Here is a 9,971-nt window from a genome sequence, read left to right as displayed (position 1 = left end):
TTGAATGCCCCCCTGGTTTTGTCCGGAAGAATAATCTTTCTAACGTAACCAAGAAGGCGTGTTTCCGGAAGACGTGGCTAGTGCTACAGTGGCAGCTGTTGTAATAGTACTTGAACTTGTATTTTAGTACAGTACAATTAACAGTGTCAACTTGTAAATTTTACAAGCTGTTGATTCATTGACAAAATGATCTCTCTAACGGACTCACAGAGTAAGGCGATTTCTATTTTATCTAACGGCTGTTGCTGCTGGCCAACTTGTTCCAGCTCTAGCTAACGTTAGCAAGCTAGCCTCTCTCAGCTACATTACTAGCTAAATTAAGCTAGGCTATTATTTTATGTGAAATAGAAATAGCTAGCTAGCTAAATAGTATGTTTTGCTAGATAGAGTGACCATTGACAGCTAACGTTAGCTAGCGAATTAATGACATTCATTCTGAGCCAGATGGCTGGCAAGGGAGCGAGGACGTAAATTGAAACCACATGAGGTTGGTGGCACCTAATTGGGGAGGACAGGCTCGTGGAATGGTATGTTGGATGCCATCCATTCGCTGTGTTCCGGCCATTATAATGAGCCGTCCTCCCCCCAGCATCCTCCTGTGATTTGAAACGTATTAACGTTAGTGTGCTTGGATACTTGAAATAATGTGATTCCTCTTTCTTGCAGAGATCGGAATGGGACTTACAGGCTTCGGTGTGTTTTTCCTCTTCTTTGGAATGATCCTGTTTTTTGACAAAGCCCTCCTTGCAATAGGAAATGTGAGTGATTTCATCATCACCATCTCCAGTTCATATTCAGGATGTTTGCCTACCTTCTGCAGCTACATACACGAGGCTTATGTATTGCTATATTTATTGGATGTTGGTGTGATCTGCAATTCCATTATCTCTGAGTGACACTGAGAAACACACAGCTGCAGTCAGAGCTCCTTGCATGAGGGTTAACAGTTCACCCTCTATCAGTGTGTGCCTCTCTCTCTCTCTCTCTCTCTCTCTCTCTCAACTGAGAACAATCACCACCTTATAGAGTAGTAATTGTGAAGTACTCTGTCATTGTCAACAAACATTGACATTGTCCGTTCCCTGTCCCTTCTATCTCTCTCTTTAGATCTTGTTTGTGGCTGGCCTGTCATTTGTGATCGGTCTGGAGAGGACGTTCCGCTTCTTCTTCCAGAAACACAAGATGAAGGCCACCAGCTTCTTCCTGGGTGGAGTGTTGATCGTTCTTATAGGCTGGCCCATTGTGGGAGTGGTCCTGGAGGTCTATGGCTTCTTCCTTTTATTCAGGTGGGTACAGTACAGGCACCAGGCTCAGTTTGTTAAGCTTATCTTTAGAATAAGATCTAGTCTGGAGGGAATCAAGCCAAACTTTGTTTTATCCTGTCAACTGTGTCTCGCCCCCACCCCCTGTTGAGTGCAGCCCCCATTTAATGCAAGGGCTTGCTGTGTGTAAAGAGCCGTAGTCCATCATCATGTGCTTGCTGTTATCAACTAACTCTCTTTCTCTGCCCCCTCTCTCTGTCTTTCTCTTTATCTTCTCCAGGGGTTTCTTCCCAGTGGCAGTAGGCTTCATCAGAAGGATACCCATCCTGGGCTCCCTGCTAAACCTCCCATTCATCAGTGGGGTGAGTACAGTGATGTTGGGTAAATTCTGATCGCCGGTCGTGGCGAAAAAGTAACGCTCCTATAGTTTCAATGTATTTTTTCCCGGTGGGTAAACTGTGTTTACTTGCGTTTACCCTCCACTACACCACTGGGTGAGTAAGAGTATGGGAACAGGAGCTACAATGCAGTGGGTGCTGTGTGGGCTGAGGTAGTTGCACTAAAGACAACACAGGGTCCACTTTGTTTCTGACAGTGGTTCTGGAAGGCTGTAGGGTCTCATACAGTGTCACTCAATCTTCTCATATAAGAGCGTGTGTTTGTGTGTTTGTGTGTGTGTGTGTGTGTGTGTGTGTGTGTGTGTGTGTGTGTGTGTGTGTGTGTGTGTTCAGAGGTGTATGTTTGTGGAGTCACTTGTTTTGAGGAGAATGTGTCTCTCTCTTTAAAGCCTTCGTAATTAACTCTGAGGACAATCCGCAGTCTTGGTCAGTCACTGCAGATTTTCCCTTGCATGTGAGCATGATCCACATCTGTTTATAATGTATGTTATATTGTAATGTTGCCTTATGGCTGACCAGAGTAGGGAACCATTGGTATTGGAAGTAATTTATACTAGGACACCAGCAACAGCATTTATCCTTCACACTGTTTTGTATAGTCTACTCAGTCACGTCAAGCAAACATTTCATTTCCCGTGTACAACTATGCACTAAACGTTTTAGTGAAGCTTGTATATGTCATCTATTTTGCTCTACTTTGCAAATGGGACGGTAGACTGTTGACTTATATTTGTTTATTTTCTCTCTCTCTTTCAGTTTGTGGACAAAGTGGGAGAGAGCAACACCATGGTATAACAGTGACTTTTTGTTTATGAAGAAAATAAATCTCTATTATATTTATGATACAGTAGTTCTCATAAAGCCACTTAACCCCCATTGGTCAATTGCTTACTTCCAACAGTTAGGTCATTTTCATGAGACTTTGTATATGAAGACCTCTTCCCATTTAAAGGGAAAACTGTCTGCTTTTTTGTATCTTGATTCTGCAGTTTTAAGGTCCGTACCATTCAAGGGTACCAGTCCTGGTTGCTACGGGCGACAGTTACTAATGAATCTGGAGTTGGTTACAATGGCTACCCCAGAATGTTTTACATGTCGTTGTTGAATGCTGCTCTCCTCTACTGGAGAACTCCCCACGAGGAGGAGAGTCCCTCTAATGGACTGAAGAGAAGCATTTTGGCTCTCTTACTCTACTATTGAATGTACAGACAAACTCACCCTGTCATCGCCTCTGAAGATAGCCTCTGGACAATCTCAGAAGAGGTGTGGAGGAGGAGAGCTAGTCCTATTATTACAATGTAGATGTGGCCAGGGGGTTTTCCTAATGCTGTGCTGTCTTGCCAAAAATTAACTAGGGGTTAGCAAGATGGCACAAACAGATCTTAGACCATGTTAGGGTTTCCTGACAATAGGACCAAGGAAAGCTCGAAGCCATAGTTATAGGTGGTTTCCTGGTCAGGTATTGGAAAGACTCCTGGTCTTACTTATGGTGCCTGTGCTTTCTGGACTACAACTTGAGTCCTGTGGAAGAAAATACTTTCCTTTTCTCTCACACCTGTTATGAGTACCAGATCTGGCAGTTGCATATTTTCCCCTTATTTTTCTGTAATTTCTGTGTATGACTGGATGAGAACTTCTGTAGATTTTGTTTAGATTTTTTTAAAGAGCAACATTTGAGTTGGAATTGTATCAATCTAAACTATAGGAATGGAGGAACTGAATGGAATGGTTACATGTGAAATGACAATGGTTTGACAATGTTTTGTCTGACACTTTTGTAATTACACTTTTAAAAGAACTTGCCTTGTGCCGTTGTCTGTCATTCATTGTGTTTTGATTGTGACAAATTGCAAATATACTGAACAAAAACATAAATGCAACATCTTAAGTGTTGGTCCCATGTTTCATGAGCTGAAATAAAAGATCACAGAAATGTTCCATACGAGCACAAATCTTAATTCTCTCAAATTATGTGCACACATTTGTTTACATCCCTGTTAGTCAATATTTATAATTTGCCAAGATAATCCACCCACCTGACCGATGTCGCATATCAAGAAACTAATTAAACAGCATGATCATTACACAGGTGCACCTTGTGCTGGGGACAATAAAAGACCACTTTAAAATGTGCAGTTTTGTCACACAACACAATATCACAGATGTCTCAAGTTTTGAGGGAGTGTGCAATTGGTATGCTGACTGCAGGAATGTCCACCAGAGCTGTTGCCAGATAATTGAATTTCCCTACCATAAGCCGCCAAAGTCGTTTTAATGAATTTGGCAGTACGTCCAACCGGCCTCACAACCGCAGACCAACCCAAACTCTACTCCGACCACGCCAGCCTAGGACCTCCCCGTCCGGCTTCTTCACCTGCGGGATCATCTGAGACCAGCCACCTGAACCTGATGAAACTGAGTATTTCTGTCTCCAATAAAGCCCTTTTGTGGGGAAAAACTCATTCTGATTGACTGGGGCTGGCTCCCCAGTGGGTGGGCCCAGTCATGTGAAATCCATAGATTAGGGCCTAATTTATTTATTTCAATTGGCTGATTTCCTTATATGACTTGTAACTCAGTAAAATTGTTGCATTTTGTATTCATATTTTTGTTCTAAAAACCCCTTGACTTTTTTCACATTTTGTTACGCTACAGTATAATTCTAAAATGTATTAAATAGTTTTTTTCCCTCATCAATCTACACAATGGCATAGGCCAAACAAGGCACTTGTATACACTATGGTAATAGTCTCACAGGGTCAAAAACATGACATCACTACTCACATGAATGGACTTTTTTATTTAACCTTTACTTAACTTGGCAAGTCCGTTATGAACCAATTCTTATTTTTCAATAACGGCCAACACCGGGCAGACCTGGACGACAGTGGGCCAATTGTGCGCCGCCCTATGGGACTCCCAATCATGGCCTGGATTCGAACCAGGAGTGTCTGTTGTGATGCCTCTAGCATTGAGATGCAGTGCCTTTAGGCCACAGCGCCATTCGGGACCCCAAAAAATGAAAATGGAACACATTATAATGGCAGGCCTATTTATCCCAACATTTATCCACACAAGTTGTAAGATTGTAGAGCTTTTCTTTGTACTGTTGTATTTAACTATCACAGGTCCAGATGGTCCTACTATCATTTTGTTCATTTTTAATGTATGAATAACTTTTGGAAGAATGTATTCTTTGTCTCAATACACATTTCACTGTAGGCATATGCTAGGCCTACTGCTAAACTTTTCTGCAATTGTTTAGTTTAGTTTTGGATTGTTTACCAGCATTAGGCTAGATATAACAATTGATGGTAATGTCAATGAGAATCCCAGGGAACCCATCACCTCCAGCTTCCCTGAGTCTATCCCAATCAAACACTCCTACATTCATTGGGAGACTGTCAGCTGTTCATTCATAAAAACGACCAGGCATCTATCCATGAACCGCTTCACTGCACAAGAAGTAAACATATCAATATTTCCAAAGCAATTACTTTCATTTTTTACAACAGTAAGAATACTGATAGTGTCTCAGCATTTTGCATGAAATGGCTTCTTTCTTTAATTTTGATAAAATATGACCTTAAACAGTGCCTTTAGAAAATAGTCACACCCCTTGACTTTTTCCAAATGTTGTGTTACAGCCTGAATTTAAAAGTTATTAAATTTAGATGTTTTTTTTGTCACTGGACTACATACAATACCCCATAATGTCAAAGTTGAATTACAGTACCAGTCAAAAGTTAGGACACACCTACTCATTCAAGGGTTTTTCTTTATTTTTAATATTCTACATTGTAGAATAATAGTGAAGAAATCAAAACGATTAAATAACACATATGGAATCATGTAGTAACCAAAAAAGTGTTAACTTATTTTATATATTATATTTTATATTTGAGATTCTTCAAATTAGCCACACTTCAATTAGCCACCAGCTTTTCCAACAGTTTTGAAGGAGTTCCCACATATGCTGAGCACTTGTTGGCTGCATTTCCTTCCCTCTGCAGTCAAACTCATCCCAAACCATCTCACTTGGGTTGAGGTTGGGTTATTGTGGAGGCCAGGTCATCTGATGCAGCACTCCATCACTGTCCTTCTTGGTCAAATAGCCCTTACACAGCCTGGAGGTGTGTTTTGGGTCATTCTACTGTTGAAAAAACAAATGATAGTCCTACTAAGCGCAAACCAGATGGGATGGCGTATCGCTGCAGAATGTTGTTGTAACCATGCTGGTTAAGTGTGCCTTCAATTCTAAATAAATCACAGAGTGTAACCAACAAAGCACCCCCACACCTCCTCTTCCATGATTCACAGTGGGAACCAAAAATCTCACAAAGACATGGCGGTTGGAACCAAAAATTTCAAATTTTGACTCATCAAACCAAAGGACAGATTTTCACCGGTCTAATGTCCATTGTGCGTGTTCATTGGCCCAAGCAAGTCTCTTCTTCTTAGTGGTGTCCTTTAGTAGTGGTTTCTTCGCAGCAATTTGACCATGAAGGCATGAACAGTCGATGTTGAGATGTGTCTGTTAGTTGAACTCCATGAATCATTTATTTGGGTTGCAATCTGAGGTGCAGTTAACTCTAACGAACTTATCCTCTGCAGCAGAGGTAACTCTGGGTCTTCCTTTCCTGTGGTTTCATCATAGCGCTTTCCATAATATGGACTTCGTCTTTTACCAAATAGGGCTGTCACGTAGAGTGGGCCAGAAGGCTAAACTGGAAAACCTAACCTCTATCAAAATAAAAAGATGGCGGAGGTGCAAAAGTTCTTCTGTGCAAGGGTGTTCATTTACATGGTGATTCCAGAACAAAAACAACTGTACTTCCATCAAACGTATACCTTATGGGACAGCTAAAAAAAAAAAAAAAAAAAATGCTGCCCCCATCCACAGCTCAATCCAAAATGCCTCTTCATGAACTGAAAGAGAGGCTCCTTTTGAAGGACTAGCCCCTCCCCTCAGAACAATTAACACTAATTAATTAAGCAATTACCTATTAAAACCTACATTTTCCATTCACTAAGCATACTAAAGTATATACATTGCAACACGTTTTTTATGAAATAATATCCCAATATAACATTTACAAAATTACATCACTACTGATATAGTGTCTTTCAATATGCCCATTTACATTAATGAGCCATTCGGGACAGGCACTACAAAGTCATCCCATTCCCTTAGCTCGGGTCCTTATCCAGCATACCCGGAAGCTACAGAGATGGAGAGAGAGGAACAGAACAAACAAACAAACAAACAAACAAACACGCTCATCCATAACATTGATAAGTATAATAAATATTGCTTATATTAGATATGACCACATTATTTCTTTATCCCTTAAGTTGCTGAATTAAGTGTGAAATGTATGTACTAAGATAGATTGTGTGTCGACCCACATTGTTAACTTATCTGATAATGGAGCAGGGAGGAGTGATGAATGTGTGCGTGCGTTAAAGTACCAAATGCTGCCCGCGGCCAGTGATGGACTTCTACGTCACAATGGCTATCTTCTTCTGTATACCACCCCTACCTTGTCACAACACAACTGATTGGCTCAAACACATTAAGAAGGAAAGAAATTCCACAAATGATCTTTTAACAAGGGACACCTGTTAATTGAAATGCATTCCAGGTGACTACTTCATGAAGCTGGTTGAGAGAATGCCAAGCATGTGCAAAGCTGTCATCAAGGCAATTTAAAACACATATTCAACCACAAAGACCAGGAAGGTTTCTCTAAGAAGGGCACCTATTGGTAGATGGAATTTCTTTTCTCATAAAAGCAGACATTGAATATCCCTTTGAGCATGGTGAAGTTATTCATTACACTTTGAATGGTGTATCAATATACCCAATCACTTCAAAGATTAAGGCGTCCTTCCTAACTCACTGAGTACCACTATTCACATTTTCAAGCACGGTGGTGGCTGAATGTTGTGGGTATGCTTGTCATCGGCAAGGACTAGGGATTTTTTTAGGACAAAAATATATGTAATATAGCTAAACACCAGCAAAATCCTAAAGGAAAACCTGGTTCAGTCTGCTTTCCAACAGACACTGTGAGACAAATTCACCTTTCAGCAGGAAAATAACCTAAAACACAAGGCCAAATATACACTGGAGTTGCTTACCAAGACGACATCTAATGTTCCTACAGTTTTGACTTAAATCGTCTTGAAAATGTATGGCAAGACTTGAAAATGGCTGTCTAACAAAGATCAACAACCAACTTGACAGAGCTTGAAGAATTTAGATGTTAACATGCAAATATTGTACAATCCAGGTATTGAAAGCTTTTAGAGACCCAGAAAGACTCACAGCTGTAATTACTAACACGTATTGACTCGGTGGGTCGAATAACTACGTAATGGAGATATACTGTATTACTGTTTAATTTTTCATGACTTTTTAACAACCTTTTGAATTGTTTTCAACTTTGCCTTTACAGGGTATTTTGTGTAGATCATTAACAAAAAATGACAATTAAATCCATTGTAATCCCACTTTTGTAACACAATAAATGTGTAAAAATTCAAGGGGTGTGAATACTATGAAGGCACTGTAGATCTATGATTGCCTTTGGCAGCTAATTGTATACATAAAATGTGTATTGTGTACATTAAAATGTGAGTGATTGATTTGATTGGTTCCTCTCTGCATTCCCTCTCTGCGCTTGGAGTCCACCTCTCTTTCATCAAATTGACATGACCTATTGCTGTTGACATCCATAACGCGTTGCGCTGTGGGCTACGAGGTCTCCCTCACCAGTCCAATATAAATACAGGGGTAACATTTGCCAAGGCACACAACTTCTGCCCTTTTCCACTTGAAACGGATCTCTACTGGCATTACAGGGATCTAATATCCTCCGTCGCAATGAAGGTAAGTTGCCTGTTGAGGTACATTTTGATCTTTTGCGTTTTTATGAATGGAGATGAGCATGGCACATGCAAATGATTACCTTGTCATTCATTTTGAACGCATGTTTGTTTTACATTGTCTGCTTGTTCATATGGCATAACTCTACTTTTGACTGTTTCAGGGTGTGAGGACTATTACAGCTTATGCACTTGCTCTTTTACTTCTGGTAACGCTCGTCTCCCATTCGTGGAGCGCACCGAAGGGCAGTTTCCAGAGGAGAAATTGGTCACCTCAGGCAATGCTGTACCTCAAGGGCACCCGTATGTCTTCTACCTATATTAGCCTAATCATACTTTGCATTCCTTTGACATACCTTTCAAATGTGTTTCTGCATTTATGTCCTCCACAGAGAATAATTGGAAATACTATGCATTTATAAGCTGTTTTTGTGGCTATAATGATCTTTAATGTAAAGGGATTAACATCATTTAAATCTGAAGTTGTCCTATTATTTCCTAATTATGTATGTTTATTTATGAATGCAACTAAAATATATTGTATTTCATAACTCTGTATGTTATTACAGAGGGACGGCGGTTTATCAGCGAGGACAGGAAAGAGGGAGACGTATATGACACATTACATTTAGGTAAATACAATACACTTGAATTTGGCAGTATGCACATATTCTTACTTTGTATGGCTCTGCTCCTGTATGGCTCTGTAAAGTAGTGCACTGTATGGGGAATAAGGTGATTTGAGATTTTACCATCATCTTTTACCTGTCATTACTCTGTATGGCATCCTCTTTTCAGAGACTCGGAGTCAAAACACAGAGAAACTCAGTGTGAACCAGGCAGCCACAGTCCTGCTCAATTTCCTGCAGCAAGCCAGGGAGGATGGTGAGTTGGGTCATATTGCAGCCTACGGTAAGGGTTAAGGACACATCCAAGCCAGGAAGCGCACCTCAATAAGCGCTAATTCAGGCATCGGGTTCCCTTAACTACATCCAAGCTATAGGTTTGAAATTGCCATAAAGTTAATTGCACTTATCTTTTTTCGTTTCAGGAGAAGAAAATCCTGAACAGCTGTACTTTCAAGACTTGCCGGCATGGAAAAGAGAGTACTTCTGATGCATTTTATCATGTATTTATTATTGTTGACAACATTCTAATCTATTGCATCTGTTAATCTCTTGTTGTTGGATGTAGACTATTTAATGCAACGTGAGAAAAACACTGGACTCTTAAGTACGGCTACACTGAAAATGTTTGAATGTATTATTTAAAGAAAATGTTTAATAAAATTATTTTGAATTCATAGCAACATTTGTCTAAGGGTATCTGATCATAGAAGTAATGTACTCAGGACTAGGGTTGGCCATCCCAGGCTATAGAGAGAGAGACCTCTCAATGCAATTCCTGATATATAATTATT

At 40.2% G+C, this 9,971-nt stretch overlaps 2 protein-coding genes across 3 annotated transcripts; both read left to right on the top strand.

Moving 5' to 3' along the window:
* The first annotated feature begins 24 nt into the window (after positions 1 to 24).
* LOC110500272 (vesicle transport protein GOT1B) lies at positions 25 to 3,593 on the top strand. 2 transcript variants are annotated; one of them, XM_021577552.2, is made up of 5 exons: positions 25 to 211; positions 667 to 758; positions 1,108 to 1,286; positions 1,543 to 1,624; positions 2,417 to 3,593. In XM_021577552.2, exons 1-5 carry the CDS (start codon positions 187 to 189, stop codon positions 2,453 to 2,455), a joined length of 417 nt encoding a protein of 138 aa, XP_021433227.1. In that variant the 5' UTR covers positions 25 to 186; the 3' UTR covers positions 2,456 to 3,593. The 2 variants fall into 2 exon arrangements, with proteins under 2 accessions (XP_021433227.1, XP_036813580.1); XM_036957685.1 differs by lacking the exon at positions 25 to 211 and adding an exon at positions 373 to 527.
* Positions 3,594 to 8,421: 4,828 nt separating this feature from the next.
* Positions 8,422 to 9,858, top strand: LOC110500269 (spexin prohormone 1-like). Its single transcript, XM_021577547.2, has 5 exons — positions 8,422 to 8,555; positions 8,716 to 8,854; positions 9,121 to 9,183; positions 9,350 to 9,436; positions 9,603 to 9,858. Exons 1-5 carry the CDS (start codon positions 8,550 to 8,552, stop codon positions 9,665 to 9,667), a joined length of 360 nt encoding a protein of 119 aa, XP_021433222.1. The 5' UTR covers positions 8,422 to 8,549; the 3' UTR covers positions 9,668 to 9,858.
* Positions 9,859 to 9,971: the final 113 nt, after the last annotated feature.

The sequence above is a fragment of the Oncorhynchus mykiss genome, chromosome 21 (assembly GCF_013265735.2).
Source record: "Oncorhynchus mykiss isolate Arlee chromosome 21, USDA_OmykA_1.1, whole genome shotgun sequence".
NCBI classification, from domain to species: Eukaryota; Metazoa; Chordata; class Actinopteri; order Salmoniformes; family Salmonidae; genus Oncorhynchus; species Oncorhynchus mykiss.
This window is presented reverse-complemented; position numbering and strand designations above follow the sequence as displayed.

Excerpts from the sequence above, each read along its gene's own strand:
- LOC110500272 (XM_021577552.2), top strand. The coding sequence starts at position 187 with ATGATCTCTCTAACGGACTCACAGA. Across the intron at positions 212-666 it reads CTCTCTAACGGACTCACAGA|AGATCGGAATGGGACTTACA; the intron begins GTAAGGCGATTT and ends TCTTTCTTGCAG. Across the intron at positions 759-1,107 it reads CCCTCCTTGCAATAGGAAAT|ATCTTGTTTGTGGCTGGCCT; the intron begins GTGAGTGATTTC and ends CTCTCTCTTTAG.
- LOC110500269 (XM_021577547.2), top strand. Across the intron at positions 8,855-9,120 it reads GCTGTACCTCAAGGGCACCC|AGGGACGGCGGTTTATCAGC; the intron begins GTATGTCTTCTA and ends ATGTTATTACAG. Across the intron at positions 9,184-9,349 it reads ATATGACACATTACATTTAG|AGACTCGGAGTCAAAACACA; the intron begins GTAAATACAATA and ends TCCTCTTTTCAG.